Source organism: Phacochoerus africanus, chromosome 11 (genome assembly GCF_016906955.1).
Source record: "Phacochoerus africanus isolate WHEZ1 chromosome 11, ROS_Pafr_v1, whole genome shotgun sequence".
Classification (NCBI taxonomy): domain Eukaryota; kingdom Metazoa; phylum Chordata; class Mammalia; order Artiodactyla; family Suidae; genus Phacochoerus; species Phacochoerus africanus.
The window spans coordinates 10,860,753-10,877,493 of record NC_062554.1 but is presented as its reverse complement, the minus strand read 5'-3'; the positions used below and the strand labels follow the sequence as shown (position 1 = coordinate 10,877,493).

At 58.4% G+C, this 16,741-nt stretch overlaps 2 protein-coding genes across 2 annotated transcripts in view; both read right to left on the bottom strand.

Moving 5' to 3' along the window:
• The window catches only part of CAPN5 (calpain 5), a 53,058-nt gene that overhangs the window by 12,868 nt on the left and 23,449 nt on the right, over positions 1-16,741 (bottom strand). Inside the window, 1 exon segment of the mRNA XM_047752237.1 lies at positions 3,231-3,439. Within this exon segment, the coding sequence (XP_047608193.1) occupies positions 3,231-3,439 (209 nt within the window).
• On the bottom strand, positions 12,190-15,047 carry OMP (olfactory marker protein). Its single transcript, XM_047752238.1, has one exon. It carries the CDS (start codon positions 13,970-13,972, stop codon positions 13,175-13,177), a length of 798 nt encoding a protein of 265 aa, XP_047608194.1. The 5' UTR covers positions 13,973-15,047; the 3' UTR covers positions 12,190-13,174.

Below are 16,741 nucleotides of genomic sequence, written 5' to 3'. Positions count from 1 at the left end.
CCCATGTTGCTGTGGCTCTGGCGTAGGGCAGCAGCTACAGCTCTGATTAGACCCCTAGCCTGGGAACCTCCATATGCCACGGGAGCAGCCCTAGAAATGGCAAAAAGACAAAAAAATAAAAAATAATAAAATAATAAAATGTGCATCTCAACTCTGGAACATTAGGCAGCCATTGAACAAAACACTGTAAAAGAATTCCTACTGCGGGAAAATGCCAATGCTTGTGTATTACAATTGAAAAAGCAATAAAGCGAGATCCCTTATGTTTAAATTGTATACAATAATTCACTTCAAAAAAATTAAGCATCTACTCTGAACAACATACCAGGTGCTTGACACAGCTATGGTTTATTTAATATTAGGAAGAATAAACAACAAGGTCCTATCATATAGCACAGGGAAATACATCCAGTCTCCAGGGATGGACCATGATGGAAAAGAGTATAAAAAAAGAAGGTACAGGGAGCTCCTGTCGTGGCTCAGCAGAAATGAATCTGACCAGGAACCATGATGTTGTGGGTTCGATCCCTGGCTTCGCTCAGTGGGTTAAGGATCCGGCGTTGCCGTGAGCTGTGGTGTAGGTCGCAGACGCAGCTTGGATCTGGCATTGCTGTGGCTCTGGCGTAGGCCGGTGGCTACAGCTCCGATTCAACCCCTAGCCTGGGAACTTCCATATACTGCAGGTGCAGTCCTAAAAAGAAAAAAAAAAAAAGAATATACATATATGTGTGTATGACTGAGTCACTTTACCGTACAGCAAAAAAAATCGACAGACCATTGTAAATCAAATATACATCGGTATAAGTAAGTTAAATAAATATTAGGGTTGAGGTCTTAAAGGCAGAGTGCTACATGTGAATGTGAGAAGCAGGATGGGCTATATGACCAAATACTGTTGACATAAATTAAAAATATATGCCCACGACACAGCAGCACAGGTTTTGCAAGGTAACCTACAAACAAAAGAGGCATCAAAGAGGTTTTTAAAAGAGCTGCGGCAGCGGGAGGGGGGGGGGGAGATGTGGAGAGGGGGTGGGGCGGGGGGGCGGGGCTGTGAGGGGACTGAGGGGACACGGCCCGCCAGCCTGAACAGAGGAGCTGCCCCATTAACTCCGGTGGCCTGAAACGGGGAAGGGGAGGGCAGGGGCCTGGGAGATGGTGCAGGAATATGGGAGAGAGTTTTATTATCCTCTGCATGGTCTTCTAGATTTTCTATAACAGACATGCTTTCATTTTATTATTTAAGGAATAAAACAGAAGTTCTCTGGTGGTGCAGGGAGTTAAGCATCCAGCATTGTCACGCAGCAGCTTGGGTCTCTGCTGTAGCACAGGTTAGATCCCTGGCCCAGAAACTTCCATATGCCATGGGTGGCAGTCAAAAAAAAAAAAAAAGTAAGTCAATAAAAATAAGCAAGTATAAATGGTGCAACTCCTGTGGCAAAGTTTGATGGTTACTCAAAAAAAAACCAAAAAACCCACAGACCTACCATGTGACCCAGCAATTCACTCCCAGATAAATACGCCAACTAACTGAAAGCAGACACCCAAACAGATATCTGCAGACCAATGTTCAGCATTATTCATAACAGCAAACAGGTAGAAACAACCCAAGTGTCCATGGATTAAAAAAAATATGGGAGTTCCCGTCGTGGCGCAGTGGTTAACGAATCTGACTAGGAACCATGAGGTTGCGGGTTCGGTCCCTGCCCTTGCTCAGTGGGTTAAGGATGTGGCGTTGCCGTGAGCTGTGGTGTAGGTTGCAGACGCGGCTCAGATCCTGTGTTGCTGTGGCTCTGGCGTAGGCCGGCGGCTACAGCTCCGATGAGACCCCTAGCCTGGGAACCTCCATATGCCTCGGGAGCAGCCCAAGAAATGGCAAAAAGACAAAAAAAAAAAAAAGGCATACACATACAATGGAATACTACTTAGCCATGAAGAGGGGTGTAATTTTGATACATGCTCCATCATGGATGGACTTTGAACACGTTATGCTAAATGAAATAAAGTGGACACAGGTGGCGAAATAATCCACTTATATGAGCCACCTGGAATAGGAAAATTCATACAGACCAAAAGTAGAATGGAGGTTTGGGTGGGGGGGTTACTGTTTTGTGGGTAAGGGAATTCAGGTCGAGATGATGAAAAGCATAGGAGATGGAGGTGACGGTTACACAGCCTTGTGAATGTAACCGACGCCAATGAATCGTACTACTTACACATAGTCAACAGGGTAAGTATTATATTTTATACAATTTTGAAAACTAATAAAACTGTTACTTAACAAACAAACAGAAAATTTAAAGAAGGAGCAAGCCCCCAAGTCTCGGGGTGAGTCTCCTGGAGAGGGAGGAGAGGGGCCTGCACCACGGCCAAGGCCCGTGGTGGCCACCAGGGGGCGGGTGCTGCTTTCTTAGGATTAAAAATGGAATCTGCCAGCGCGGTTTTCTGGGTTTGCTTTTGATCATAGGAGCTTTTGTTTTTCCTTTTCCTACACTTACACACACACACACACACACACACACACACACAGAGTGTAAGAAGAGTGACAAATGGGCCTGGGAGGAGGAACTAGAGACAAGCTCCCGCAGAGCTGGCAGTCCGGCCCTCCCGCCCCAGGCCTACACCTGTCCCGCAGGGGCCCGGGCAGGTCACTCTGCCTCAAAGCCCTCTGCAGTTCAGCAAGGCTTTGCTTATGCCCCTGCTGGGGACCCAGGGCCTGGCACAGAGCAGGAACGGGGGCAGCAAAGATAGAATGGCTGGACAGTCAGGGAGACTGACGGGTGGGTGGATGGAGGAGCCCCAGGGAGCAGGGCAGGCAATGGTTCGGCCCAACCTCCTCGACCAGCCCAGGCTCAGAGACACCACATCCTCATCAAGGCCTCAAAGGAGGGTTCAGCCACGTGGACCTTTGGAAAAGAACCATCCCCCTGAATGTGGGTGCTGGCCCTGCCGCTGGCGACCTGGCCTCCATCTACCCAAGGAGAAGCAGGGAGTACCTATTCCTCCCTAGGTAGAGACTCGACACCAAGTACCCAGAGGCCTCCCATCCAGGCTCCGCCCCGCCTTGGCGTCAGCTCAGCTGGCCTTGCCTGGGCACTGGGGCTCTGAGCTCGCTGTGCGTGTTTGCATCAGCCCATCCCCTCTCTGTGCCTGGAGCCCCGGCTAGTGGAACACCTGCACGGAGCCCATCGGCCTGGCCGCCCACCCACCTGCCCGCTGCCGACACCTACTTGGCGTAGGCCTTCTCCACCAAGGCACACCAGAACTCATTGCGGGAGCTGGAGTGGCAGTAGATGAGCTGGTTGTTGACCGTGGGCAGCCGGTCGTCAATGACCACATCCACCCACTCCCCGAAGCGCCAGAAGTGGAAGTGGAAGATGCCCGCGTAGGCGTTGGGCTTCTCGGGATCCCACTCCTGCTCCTTCCAGTCTGGGATGACCTGGATGGGGAGGGGGACAGGATGGGGACACACTGAGGGTCACAGCTGGCCTCCTGAGGAAGTGATGGGGGGGGGTGTGCCTCCAGGGGGTCCAATGGAAAGGAATGCGGGGTTTAGTCCCATCTCTGCCATGAGCCAGGGTGGGACATGGGCGAATCCTTCTCATCTCCGAGCTTCAGTTTGCCCATCTCTGCAGCAGCTGGAGGCTCAAAGATGCCATGAGCCTCCCCTTCCTTCGTCGTGCCTCCCTCTGCACAACACGCACCCCCCCCCCCCGCCGCTCAGCATATCCATCCCAGGTCCTGCCTGGTCAGTGGTGCCACCATCCCCCGTGTCTAGCCTGAGCCCCACATTGGCAGCCACACTGGCCTCCCCCTTTGCCCTCTCTCCACTCAACCTGAGCTCCTACCATCGTGCAAAAATCCATCTCCTCTGCTCCATCCCCCAGCACCACCCTGCCCCATTCCCCTTCTCCCCACCTCGGGACACCGTATGAGCACCAGCAGCCACAGCTGCCCTCACCCCACACAGCAGGAGTGATCTTTCTGATCAGGTCACCTCCCTGGAAATAAGGCCCAAACCCCTTACTGCGCTCTGTCCCCACCCCCTGCCCCCTGCTCCCGCTCCCGGCTCACTCTCTGCTCAGGAACTCTGCACCTGCTCTTCTGCCAGTTCACCTGTCCTTTAGGGTCTGCCCTCCTCCTCCTCCAGGAAGCCCTCCTTGGCTCTTTAGACTGGGCAGGACCCCTGACTGTCCATCTCACAGCCCTGGCACCTCTCTGAGACACTTTCCCCAGTTAGAGTTACCCAAGTATGTAATATCGTTTCGATAGGCTGATACTGTCACTAGAACGTCAGCTCTCTCAGGACTCAGATGCGTCAGTCTTGACCACTGCTATCCACCCACTTAGCCCAGGGCCTGGCCCAGCGAGAGGGTCCTTAATAATCACGCGTTAAATGAATGAATAAATTCAGAGGTGTCAACTGGGACCCTTAATAATATCGTTTATTTATGGAGCATCTTGGAGATGGCAGGCACCAAGCCTGTGACTGCCATGGGTTATCTCAGTTTAAGTCACACAACCACCCCATGAGTAGATTGCTGTTATATCCATCTTTACTTTCTAGGTGAGAAAACCGAGGCTCAGAGAGGGTGAGTAACTTGTCCAGAGTCACACAGCGAGGAAATACATGCATTCTTTGGAGGCAGGCAGACTGAATTTGAAACCAGGACTCAAACCCAGGTGTGTCTGCCCTCACATGAGTTCTTGATCAGTATAGACCACTCTGAACCCTGCCCAGAGGATTCAAATGAAGCAGACATGGCCCCTGCCCTCGAGAGGATCCCAGTTGGGTAGGCAGAGGGCACACAGGCAAACGCCGAGGCTGACACGGGGGTACACGCGGGGCCATGGAGAGAAGCCAGTGGCGGCTTCCGAGCAGGTGTCCTGAGAGCGGCCAGTGGGCGTCTCCCACGTAGATGAGGACAAACAGGGCGACGTGGGACAGCAGGAGGTGCGAAGAGAGGGAAACACCCCCGCCGCCCTGACCTGCTGGCCCTTCTGGGCACGGGACCCAGAGGAACCAAACCCCATCCAGAGCACAAGCAGCTGCTTCTAGAAGAAACTCACTCCCCGGTATGAGGTATGAGGGTGGGCACACAGGCATCCAGGATGAGGAGCCGGAGGTGGATCAGGAGGCTGTCAATCCTGAGCCCAGAGACTCCAGCCAAAAGCCATTCCCCAGCCCCCCGCCCGCATTAAGCGCGCTTTTGTTTACGTGCCGCTTACGGTCAACAGGGATGTTGGCGAAGAGAGGCGCTTCCTTGTTGGACATCGGAGATGAAGAAAATGCAGAGGCTAAGCACAGTGAAAGGAGCTACAGCCGCTGCTGGAGCCCCGCTCGGTGCCCACCCCCCCCACCCCCACCCCCACCCTGTCCACCAAGGCTGCAGGGCAGGAGTGCGAGGCGCCGGTGACGCAGGCAGGGTTCATGCTCAGGGCTTCAGCGCCCGACACACACCCAGCGAGGGCCCCATGCTAGCTGGTCCCTTTTCAGTCCACACCGTGTCCTTTCTAAGTGACAACTCACCGGCCGGCCTCGGCCCTGACCCCCGGCATGCTCCCTCATGTTTCATTTCAGGACAGAGGGGCAGATGGACAATGGAGCGCGCACAGGGGACGGGGTGGGCTGGGGTGTACCACCCCCACTGCGCAGATGGGAAGACTGAGGTCCAGAGAGGAGCGAGGGGCTGCCCCGGACAGAGAGCAGTGCGGGGGGCCGAAGCTGACACCACTGGCCTGGCCACTGTACCCTCCTGGCTCTAAAAGCGCCGGACTGCATGGCATAGGGTTGGGGGGGGGGTGCTGGTAGGAGCTAGAAGGCACCGCCAGAGCCAGGGGGAGGATCATTAGCCAAACCCAGAGCTTGGCTCTGAACGCTCTGCCGACTCAAGAGGCAGCTAATGAGGCTCCAGGGCCTGGGATCCAGAGTCGGGGGTCCCTGTAGACCTCAATGTCCCTCCGACGTCACAGCCCTTGCACCCAGCATGAGCTGGGCCCCGGGGCCTGCCTTCTCTCCCCTCAGCCCCCCTTCTGCTGCCAGCCAGGGGACTGAGGGAGGGAGGAGGCCGCCCGGGAAGGGTGTGCTCCCCGGGGCACACGAGCCAACCCCCTCTCCAGCACATCCAGTCACGCCGGAAGTGCAGGAAGCCAGCAAAGGATGCAGGACCAAACCACGGAGGCTCCCACTAGCAGAGACGGGCCGGCGTGAGCAGCCGTGAGGATAACGACTGCGACGGATGAACACACACCCCGTGGATCCGGAGGCAGGACGTCACAATCATGCTGACACTAACAACTGGTCACAACTGGAGGATGGCAGGCAAGCAACTCCCAGCTTTGAAACCGGAAAATTCAGGGGGCACACAAATCAGGGGCTTATCCTGACTTCGCCTAATTTTTTCTTTCCATGCCCATGGCATGGGGAAGTTCCCGGGGCAGGGATGGAAGCCACGCCACAGCTGTAACCAGAACCACAGCACAAGTGACAAGACTGGATCCTCAACCTGCTGAGCCACGAGGGACCTCCTGTCCTGACTTTTTTATGCAAACTATACCACAAATTAAGCAAGAGCCGAGAACCAATTATCAGGTGAGGAATTCCAACTAAGAATGAAGAAGAAGGGAGTTCCCGTCTTGGCGCAGTGGTTGGCAAATCCGACTGGGAACCATGAGGTTGCGGGTTCGGTCCCTGCCCTTGCTCAGTGGGTGAACGATCTGGCGTTGCCGTGAGCTGTGGTGTAGATTGCAGACGCGGCTCGGATCCCGCGTTGCTGTGGCTCTGGCGTAGGCCGGTGGCTACAGCTCCGATTTGACCCGTAGCCTGGGGACCTCCATATGCCGAGGGAGCGGCCCAAGAAATAGCAACAACAACAACAACAACAACCAAAAAAAAAGACCAAAAAAAAAAAAAGAATGAAGAAGAAGCTAGAATACTGGATTCCCACTCTTTGGCAACCACTGACAAATAACAGACTTAGGCACTCACGGTTCTAACATCAATTTAGGATCATTGACGGTTCCTAAGTCATAAAAAAGAGAGACAAACCAGATGTCATGCACCTCCGGCGATAACTTTGCTTATGAAGCAGCTGAGCCAAAAAAACGGTGCCTGTACCAAGGAAACAAGTCTCCAGAGATAAGTCCTACCTCGCAGGAAATGCAGGGCCCAAAACAAACAGGAATCAACACCATGAAAATCAAGCCTGCAAAATCGAGATGGTTGCAAACGCCACAGGGCGAAGGACCCGTTTCTTCAGCCAATCAACTGCAAGGACAAACGTGAAAAGGAACCAACGGATTGCGGTTACTGGCCTTTCTTTGGATCGGATTCAAACAAACTAAAACGCACATATAAACATTTCTGACACACATCGGCATTAGAACAGGTCCTGGGTATCTGATGATATGGAGGAATTAGTTCCGTGATGGTATCACGGTGGCGGGGGTTAGTTGTGTTTTTCGTTTGCATGCGTCCTTATCTTTCAGAGATGCATCCAGAAATATTTAGAGGTGAGCTGAGCTGCGCCCTGCGGAGAGCGGGGTTCCGGAGGGGACAAGAGGAGCCGCAAGTTGGCAATGGTTGAGGCGGGAGGATGGGTACACTGGGCTCACGAGGTTTTTCTCTCCGCTGTGTGTCTACAGCTGAAAAGCCCCATCACAGACACCAGCCCCTGGCTCAGCCTTCAAAGCCCTGCAGGTGGCTCTCAGCTTCACCCCTGGACGCTGCCTCCCTCGGGCCCCACCTCAGCTTTGCATGAGTGGCTCCTTCTGCCAGCCGCATCCGGTCCTGGTCCCTCAGGGGCAGCTCAGCAGCAGCTGACAGAGGCCTCCTGACCCCACCCTCCCCTCAGACACCGTTGGGCAGCCCCTCCCCCAGGCTCCTGTCCAGACCCCCAGCACCCAGCACCCAGTGCCCCCCGTCTGGCCCAGCTCCGCTGCTGGCTGAGTCCTTCTGGGAGGAAAATCCCCAAATGCTGGCCGCAGCGAGGCCCTGGCCGTCTAGGGAGCTTGTACTCGCTGCAAGTGTGAAAGGAAAACCAAAATGGAGTCAGTTTTGCTAAGAGAGCTCTCGAACGTGTGAGCTGAGAGGCACTGAGGAAGTGTGGCTTATGCACGTCTCAGCCCGGGGGGGGGGGAATGTGAACTTTGACCACTTCTTGTCTTAACACAGCAGCCATCGGAACGTCTGCCCAGTGTTCCAGAAGCTCAAGATATTTATTGGATCCTTCCCCTAGAATACGTCATGACCGCCTAGCCCTTAAGGACAAATATTTCCTTTAACAACTTTGTGGCTTTTGCCTGGACAAGCCCCCAACCTTCTCTTCCCTGGGACACGTGATTTTACCTGCATCTGGGTCTCCCGAGTTGCAGTTCCTAAGACCCCACGTGAAGCTCCTTGTTCTCTGCAGCCTTGATTCCGACTGCTCTTTGACACTGGAGCCCCCACTGCCAACCCCAGTGTGTGGCTGCGATTGAGTTTGGACGAGGCCACCTCTCTGAGCCTCGGGGTCCCCATCTACCCACTCTCCCCGCAAGGCCGCTGTGAGGACGCAGGTGCACAATGGCCCTGGCGGTGCAGCATCAACTGTAGAGGGCTGCGCACACGGGCAGGGTCATCCTGCTGGTGTGTGGAGCACACAGTGTGTGCAAACCTCGGGTTGACCTGATCAGCCTGGGGAAAGGAAAGCTTTCAGCCCACTGTGCAGATGGGAGAATCAAGGCCCGAGGGGATAGGGCCCCTCCTTGGGCCAACAGGGTAGTGAGGCAAGAACTCTGCGGGAGCTGGAGCCCCTTTCACACCCATGAAGAGCCACTCGCTGCAGAGTCACCCAGAAACCTCAGGGACCCACTGATGGGTGTGCCACAGCGCCCCCTGGTGCCTTGGGCCCTAGAGGGCCCCCCCCCCAACCCCGGCCCCGCCAAACCCAAGTGGCTGGGCTCAAATCCTGCTGAGACTCTTGGCAAGTGAATAATTGCCTCTGTGTGTGTCTGTGTATCTCTCTGTCTGTCTGTCTGTCTGTCTGGGAGCATCCCACAGATTCCTGACCTCAAACGGCCAGTCAGGAGCACTCCTGAACAGGGCTGTGGGCTAAGGGGCTGCAGTGGGCTTTCCCGTGGGGGCCAAGCTGAGTGAGGTGAGCCACAGGCCTCTGGGTGTCCTCCACACCAGGGGGTCCCTGGTTCTGAGCATCTCAAGTTTCTCACTGCTCAGCTTCTGATTCCAAGAGTCTCCAATTCCTGAGCTGCAGATGCCATGACTGGAAGAGGCTGGGGGGGACTGGGCAACACCCACCCCCACCTCCTCGAAAGAGGGAAGCCCCTGGCTCACCACCTGGAGAGCAGGGTGCTGATGCACTTGCAGGGGGACCCCAGAATCCCTGTTCACTGGGCAGGGAGCGAGCACAGCCAGAGGCTCAGAGACCTGGGTGGCCTCTCCCGCTGGGCTAAAGGTCCCCTCGGCTGGGTCCTTGCCAGCCCCGTGACGGTGAGAGGATCCGCTCCCCAAGACCCGGCTCTCCCACCACGGAGCCGTCCCTCCGCCCGACACCACCTGCTGCCAGAAGTGCCGCTGCTGGGTTTTCCCAGGTGACTCGCCTCACCTCTCTGAACCCTGCACTCCTCAATAGACAGGCTCTCTGTTTCCAGAATCACTGCAGAAAGTGAGACCCTGTGACCACGGTGACCGCGAAGGAACAATGGCAAACCCGGGCAGTGCCTGTGGGCCACTCAGGAGGCTCGGTGCAGCCCTGCACACTCACTCCATCTTCCCAACCACCCTTCGAGGGAGGCACCGTTTTCAGCTCCCACTGACAGACAAGGAAACGGGCTCCGAGAGGCTGCCCGGGGCCGCACAGGCGTGGCTGGTGGCAGAGCCAGGCCGGGTCCCTCACCTCCGCCTTCCACTGGCTCAGCGAGGGCAGGAGCTCAGGAGACGGCAGGCCTCTCTGCTCTGAGATTTCTCACGGGTTCCATGGAAAGCGAGTCCTCATTCCCCGTGCCCTGCTCTCCTCCCGACCCAGTCCCACAAGGAGAACCAGGGTCTATTGCCGTCCGAGGGGTGGGGGGCTGGCTTCCTGCCTCCGTTTCCCCCACCCTCCCAGGCGCATCTTCAGGAGCGGCTGGAGGCCGTGGCTGCAGGGCCGGGCCTGGGGGAGGGAAGCGGGGTGGCAGCAGCTGCTCTGGGCAGAGCTCTGGGGTGGAGGGAGAAGCCGGTGCGAGACCTGACGGGGGGTTGTTCCCAAGAAACACCCCAACAGTGGCCTCTGAAGCAGGGCCTGACCTTGACTTCTGGGAAGAACCCGGCCTGGCCCAGGCCTGAGCACTCAGGTGGACGGAGGCACCACCTCTGCTCATCCCAGGGGGCCAGGGTCATGGGGTCAGCGGTCCACAGACCCCATCCCGGGCCCCTCCACACCCTCGGTGACTTTGGGCAGGCGGCCTCCTCCCTGGGCCTCTGTTGTCACTCTCCAAAAACTGAGTGAGGGGCAGGGTCCGGGTCAGGTGGCACACAGGGAGATGTGGTGACACAGGTCTTCTCTGGGCAGCAGGGTGGGGCAGCAGGGGCATCGCAGAACCAGGCTGGGAGAGGGTCAGGGGCTACCTAAGGACACACAGCAAACCGGTGACAGAGGCCAGATGAAACCTGGGCACAGGCCTGACCCTATCCCACCCTGGACCACTCCCCAGTCCCATCTGCCCCCTGCCCAGCCACCTACAAGGGAGGGAGATGCAAAGCTGAGCCCGACTTGGTGGGGCCCCGCCACCCCTTCAGCCCTGCCAGCCTCCCCGAGGCCTTGGCAGGGCCCTCTCCACGCCCTCAACAGGAGCTGGTGTGGGAGCCCCTGGAGAAAAAACCATCAGGGGTGTGGAGTCCCAGTTGGGTGTCGGGAGAGCTGGTTTCAAACCCCACCCTCATGTCTGACCTTGGGCCAGGCACCTGCCGGCTCTGAGCCTCATCCTTGAAAGAGGTGGGAAGAGGGGCAGGAGTGTAGAGTAGGCCCAGGGGAGGGGGTGGCTCACACCATGAGGCGGGACACACGGCTTTATTGGGGACACGCGGTGGGCACAGCAGAAGCCCTTGCACGCCTGCACGGGGCAGATGTGGGGGGGTGAGGGCGGGGGTGGGGGGGTGGACAGTCTGCACCAAGAGGGTCCCCAGAGCTGCAGAGAGAGGTCAAGTGAAGAGGCAGATGGGCAGGGCCAACGGCAGGGGCCTGGCCTCCAGGGTCCCCCCGGAGTCAGCAGAGAAGCAGGCAGAGGACTCCACGCATGTCCCCAAACAGGTGCCACCGCTCACACCACAGCCAGTCTCCCGCTGAAGAGCCCGACTCTGACACGCTGCTTGTGCCTGCCTGCCTGCCTGCGAAGTGGGGGCCACCCCCCGTGGCAGCCCCGGCCACTGGGGTGGCTCTGACCCCTCCCCCAGTCTCTCGGCGCCTCTGGTCCCAGGGCCCTGCTGTCCCCCGACCGCTCCACGAGGGAAATGTCCTCACGACCCTGACAAAAAAGAGGCTTGGCCTGGAGACACGGTGGCGGGAGCACGTCCTGAGGTGCCCTCGGCTGATACAGACCTCACAGGGGCTCACTGGGCCTGTGCAGTGGGAAATGGGGCTGGAACCGAATCTGCCGGGAATCGTGCCTCAGTTTCCCTCCCTGGTGAGTAGGTTGTGCCAGTGACAAGTGGGTGAGCGGGTTGAGGCCAGCATTCCACCGTCACAACACGCAGCCCCCTCTAGCCCATCTCCTTTTTTTTTTTTTTCTTTTTAGGGCCATACCTGCAGCATATGGAGGTTCCCAGGCTGGGGGTCACATCGGAGCTGCAGCTGCCGGCCTATGGCACAGCCACAGCCACGCCAGATCCAAGCCACGTCTGCACTTCCTACGCCACAGTTTGTGGCGATGCCAGATCCTTAACCCACTGAGCCAGGGATCGAATCCGCATCCTCATGGACCCTAGTCAGGTTCTTAACCCGCTGAGCCAGAACGGGAACTCCTCTAGCCCATTTCCGACCAACTGCCCTCCCAGCGCCCCCCCCCCACCATACCCACCCCTCGACGCCACCAAAGATGCCAGAGAAACACCATACCTGCATGACACACCCGCCTTCCCCGACCCGTGGGCTGGAAAATGCCTGACATTGCAGCAGGGGACACCTGAGGCCCTGTCTCAGGGGCTCTGACCCTCTACCCAGCTTCCCCCGGGGGCAGAGGGAAACTGCTCACTACCCCGTTCCCAAATTCACTGCCGGAAGCTCAAAGTCTCCCCGCTCAGGAGCCCCCTCCCCTGCAACCCATGCCATCCCGGCCAAGCCCGGGCTAAGGGCCACTGAGGAACGAGCTGGGCAATTAAATAACAGATGATCTGAGTCAGACGTGTTCACAGGGCAGGGACAGAATACACCTCTGAGATTACAGCTTGCTCTCTCTCCATAGACATGCACCTGCATACATAGGTCGCTACACAACCGTTTCTCGCATTCCTGCTTCACGGCTCCCCTCCTGGAGTCATTCCCAGAACAGCAAGAGCCTGCCAGCCTCCAGCGGGCCCGCCTCTCCCCACGGCCCAAATCCATGCCCGCAGCAACCCTGCCTGATGTTTTAAGAGCCCCGAGGCATCGTGGGAGCACACAAGGTGCCCGGAGCAGCGCCTTCCCGGGTTCTTGGGCTGGGTGTTCACCTCGGTCACCGGCTCTGGCAAAAGGTGTCATGGCCAGGATGGCAGCGAAGGCCTGTTTACCGGGTTCTCCGAGGGGCCTACTCTGTCGTTTCTCCAGAGGAAGCCCGATGGCTGGTTCTTTAGATCTGTCCGTCCCTCTGTCTGCATCTCTGTCTTGGTCTCTCTCTCTCGGTCTGTCTCCCGACAAGGGAGCACAGAGAAGGCCCCTCCGTCTTCCCACCCGAGCCCCGGCCAGGCCTCCACGGTCTGCAGCAGAAGCAGCGGTGGCCGGTTCGGCGTCTAGACTACGGAGCCTTCGCATCTTCCTCCCGCGAGCAGAAGCACCAGGACCAGGCAAAGGAGGCGAGGAAGGACACAGGCTCAGGAAGGACACAGGCCAAGCACAGGCCAGCAGCAGGAAGACTGTCCCCGGACACACGCCCGGGGGCGGGGGAGGTGGGGTGGGCAGGGGACGGGCAGGTGGGCGAGAGGAGGGGGGTCGGCGGGCAGCTGCCCTCAGAGCTGGTTAAAGACCACAGAGGCCCTGAGGTCGGCGGGCTCGACGCCCTCCCCGAAGGAGATGAGGAAATACATGACCCTGCGGATCCTGGCCAGCTCGGACAGGCGCTCCCCGAACTCCAGGGCGTCTGCCTCATTCCAATCCATGGCTTCCGAGGCCTCCTTGCGCCAGAAGATGGCAGCGGGGTCCAGCAGCTGGCGGGTCATGAGGTTGGTGAGGTCGGGCGTCCAGTTCTGGGAGGTGCCCGTGATGGTGACCTTGCCCGGCTTGTCCAGCACGACGTCCCAGCGCTCAAACTGCAGCCGCTGCTGCTGGATGAAGTCGATGCGGTACACGGCCTCGGCCGGCCGCAGCAGCTTCTCGCCGTCCTGGCGCTTCTCCCCGCGCTGCTTCAGGCTCTCCACGCGCAGCCGCATCTGCTTGGTCAGGTCCTGGTCCAGGACCAGCGGCATGGTGAGCTGTGTCGGCTTCGGCCCGTCCTCTGCCATGACCCGGGCGCTGCTGCTGCGGCTGCTGCTGATGCTGCTGCTGCTGCTGCGGCTGCTGCCTCTGCCTCTGCCGTCCCGGAGCCCAGTGGACCGGGGCCTCGCCGCCCAGGCTAGAGGCCACCCGAGAGGGGCCGTGCCTCCCCGGAGGCCATCCCCTCGGCCCGCCTCTCTTTGCCTCTGGCCCTTCCCGGCCCCACCCAGTCCTCCAAATGGGGTGTGCAGGAGAGCGGGGTCCCCCAACGCCTCCTCTAGTCCTGGATGAGGTGGTAATGGAGGCACTGCAGGTAGGCAGGAGGGTGGCAGCATCCCCGGGGGACCGATGGCTGATGTCAGTCGTTGTGGCAACCACCCTGGCTACGGCGGATGGGCTGGGAGCTGGCTCGTTGGCAAGAGGGCGCATCACTGACACGCAGCAGGAGGGCAGGCGGTGGCAGCAGCGCTCACTGGAGGCTGGCAAGGAGAGGCTCGAAGACCCCCTGGCAGGAGGGTGGCGGGACGAGGACCAGAGGGGCCCACCGGCTGGAGACCTGACATCCCCCGAGCCACACCTTGGAGCCCTCCGGACTCAGCCTCACCCTCAGCTCCCCACACCCAGTCACCGAGGCCTGCTGGGTACCTCAAAACCCTCCTCCCTGCACCCAGGGCCAGGCCCCCGGCCCCACCACCCTCATCTCCCACCTAGACCCCTGTTCTCAAACTTGAGGGGGCATCCGAATCACCTGCAGGACTTAAACACCATTTGCTGGGCCCCACCCCAGAGGTTCTGACTTAATGGGTCTCTGATGAGGCCTGAGAATGTGCATCTCTAACCACCCCCCAGGGGATCTGAATCCCTGACCCAACCCATCCTTGCCTGTTGGCCTTGCCTCGCCCCTGCACCCCGTGGCAGCCCCAGGCCCAGAAATTCCGTCTACTAAAATCCCACCGTTTCTCACCCCTACATAGAGACGATTCCCCCCAGGAGACTGGAAGCCATGGAAGGATCTGACAAACGGCCACATCCCTGGGGCCTGAGGGGGAACCGGGAACTCAGCAAATGCAAGAAGTGGAGTATGCGTGTGCAGCTGGGGCCGGGGAGCTGCCCAAACATGCCACACCCAGGAAAGAAGACACAACTACACAAGCAAGCACTTCTTTAACCCCACGTGGGAAAAAGACTGGAAGGAAAACGAGAAAACCCTTAACACTGGTTGCTCGCAGGTAATGAAACCTGCAGGTAAGTGGCTTAGGACGCTTTAAAGTCACCTAGAACGGTGCTGGGACATAGCTGGTGCTCAATTGTTGTTTGGTGAGTGAACTACTATGTGCTACACGTAACAGAAGCAGGTACGGGATGGGAGATACGTTTTCTTTTTCTTTTTCGGGCCGCGCCTGCAGCACATGGAAGTTCCCGGGCTAGAGGTCAGCTGCCAGCCTATGCCACCACCACAACGACCACAACCACTACACTGCAGCTTGAGGCCACACTGGATCCTTAACCCACTGAGCAAGGCCAGGGATCAAACCTGCATCCTCATGGATATGTCACAGTCTTAGCCCATTGAGTCACAATGGGAACTCCAGGAAACATTCTCAAATGGAATTCGAAGATAGCCCGGGCCTGTCACAAAGTGCCACCCCCAGGCCCTGGCCCAGGACGCACACCCCCAGCACTCACTCGGACGCCCAGGCCCTCCACTGGATTTTGGCTCACTTCTGCTCTCCTCCGGCCAGGGCACAGCTGCCTCCTCCCAGGCCCAGGGATCGGCCCTGCCCTTGTGCCAGGCTCCCAAGGAGGCGAACTCAAGGCCCAGGGCCTGCCGGATAATGGCAAATGCTCTCCCCCCTCCCCGCCCCCATCACATCCTGACTCCTGGTCCATAAAACCTAGTCCCCTGAGATCCACTGCCCTGCCCTCGGGGAAGGTGCAGTTGGTGGGGGAGACCAGGACACCCCCTCTAGGGATCCCATAGGAGGGGGAAGCCTGCTGCCAAGAGGTGTCCAACAGAGCAGAGAAATAGGTGGGGGCCCAGAGGAGTGAGGAGGGGGGATTTAAGGCAGGCAGGTGGCTGCAACTACCAGGAGCTTACCCCCCGCCCCGAGGGCTCCTTTAATCCCCCACCCCCCTGGGGACTGGAAAGGCGAGATTTACACAGAGACCAAGGAATGCGACCTGTTCAAGGTCACATGACTATAAGAAACCCAACCAGAATCAAACTCAGGCCTGCCTGGCATCAAACCCCGAGCCCATCGGCCCCAGGCCATGCCCAGCACTAGAGGTAAAGGGCTTCCCGGAGGAGCAGGCCAGTGTGTTGAGGGCATGATGCACCTGCTTCTGAGGCTCAGCATCCCCAGACTGTGAGGTGGGCGGGGAGCAGGGGTGCAGCTCAGGCAGGGCACCCCCGTTCCACGGAGAAAACGGGGTGGGGCAGGAGAGGCCCTGCAGGGCAACGGGCCCAGCAAGTGAGGATGACAACAAACAGGGCACAGTCCGCAGGGACAGGAGGGGAGATGGGGCGCGGTAATGAGCTCCCCGGGGCCCCGGGCCTCCTGCCGGGACCTGGGGGCTGTCACCACAGCAGCACCAGAAGGCAGAGTGCAATGAGCCCAGAGCACCTCACCCTGCCCCAACCTCGGGCGGACCCAAGCTCCTGGAGATCCGCCTTGGAAGCCTCCGGACCAGCCAGGCTGGCTGCCCCAACACCCTGCAGGAGGCACCTTCAGCCCAGAGACAAATACAGGCCTGCCCACGGTCACAGAGCACCAATGACAAGCCCCGTGCCTGGGGGTCCAGGGCCCCTTCTTCCACTTGCTAGTGGGGAGCTGCACCAGGGGCCAGGCCCTGGATCCCTACAAATAACCAGACCACCTGTTCCCGGGAGGGAACACAACTGGCCGGGCTCTGGCCCGGCTGCAGGCCCCAGAACGCCTGGGGTGGCACGGCTGGCTTGGGGGCTGCTGACCAGTGGCTGGGTCTGACAATTTGCAGGGGGTTGTTTTCTCAAAACTTTTTTTTCTTTCTTCCTTTCTTTTTTTCTTTTTCTTTTTTTTTTTTTTTTTTTTTTTGCTTTTTAGGGAGGTTCCCAGGCTAGGGGT

Bases quoted from the DNA above. Each gene is read 5' to 3' on its own strand.
- OMP (XM_047752238.1), bottom strand. From the start codon at position 13,972: ATGCTGCCACCCTCCTGCCTACCTGCAGTGCCTCCATTACCACCTCAT.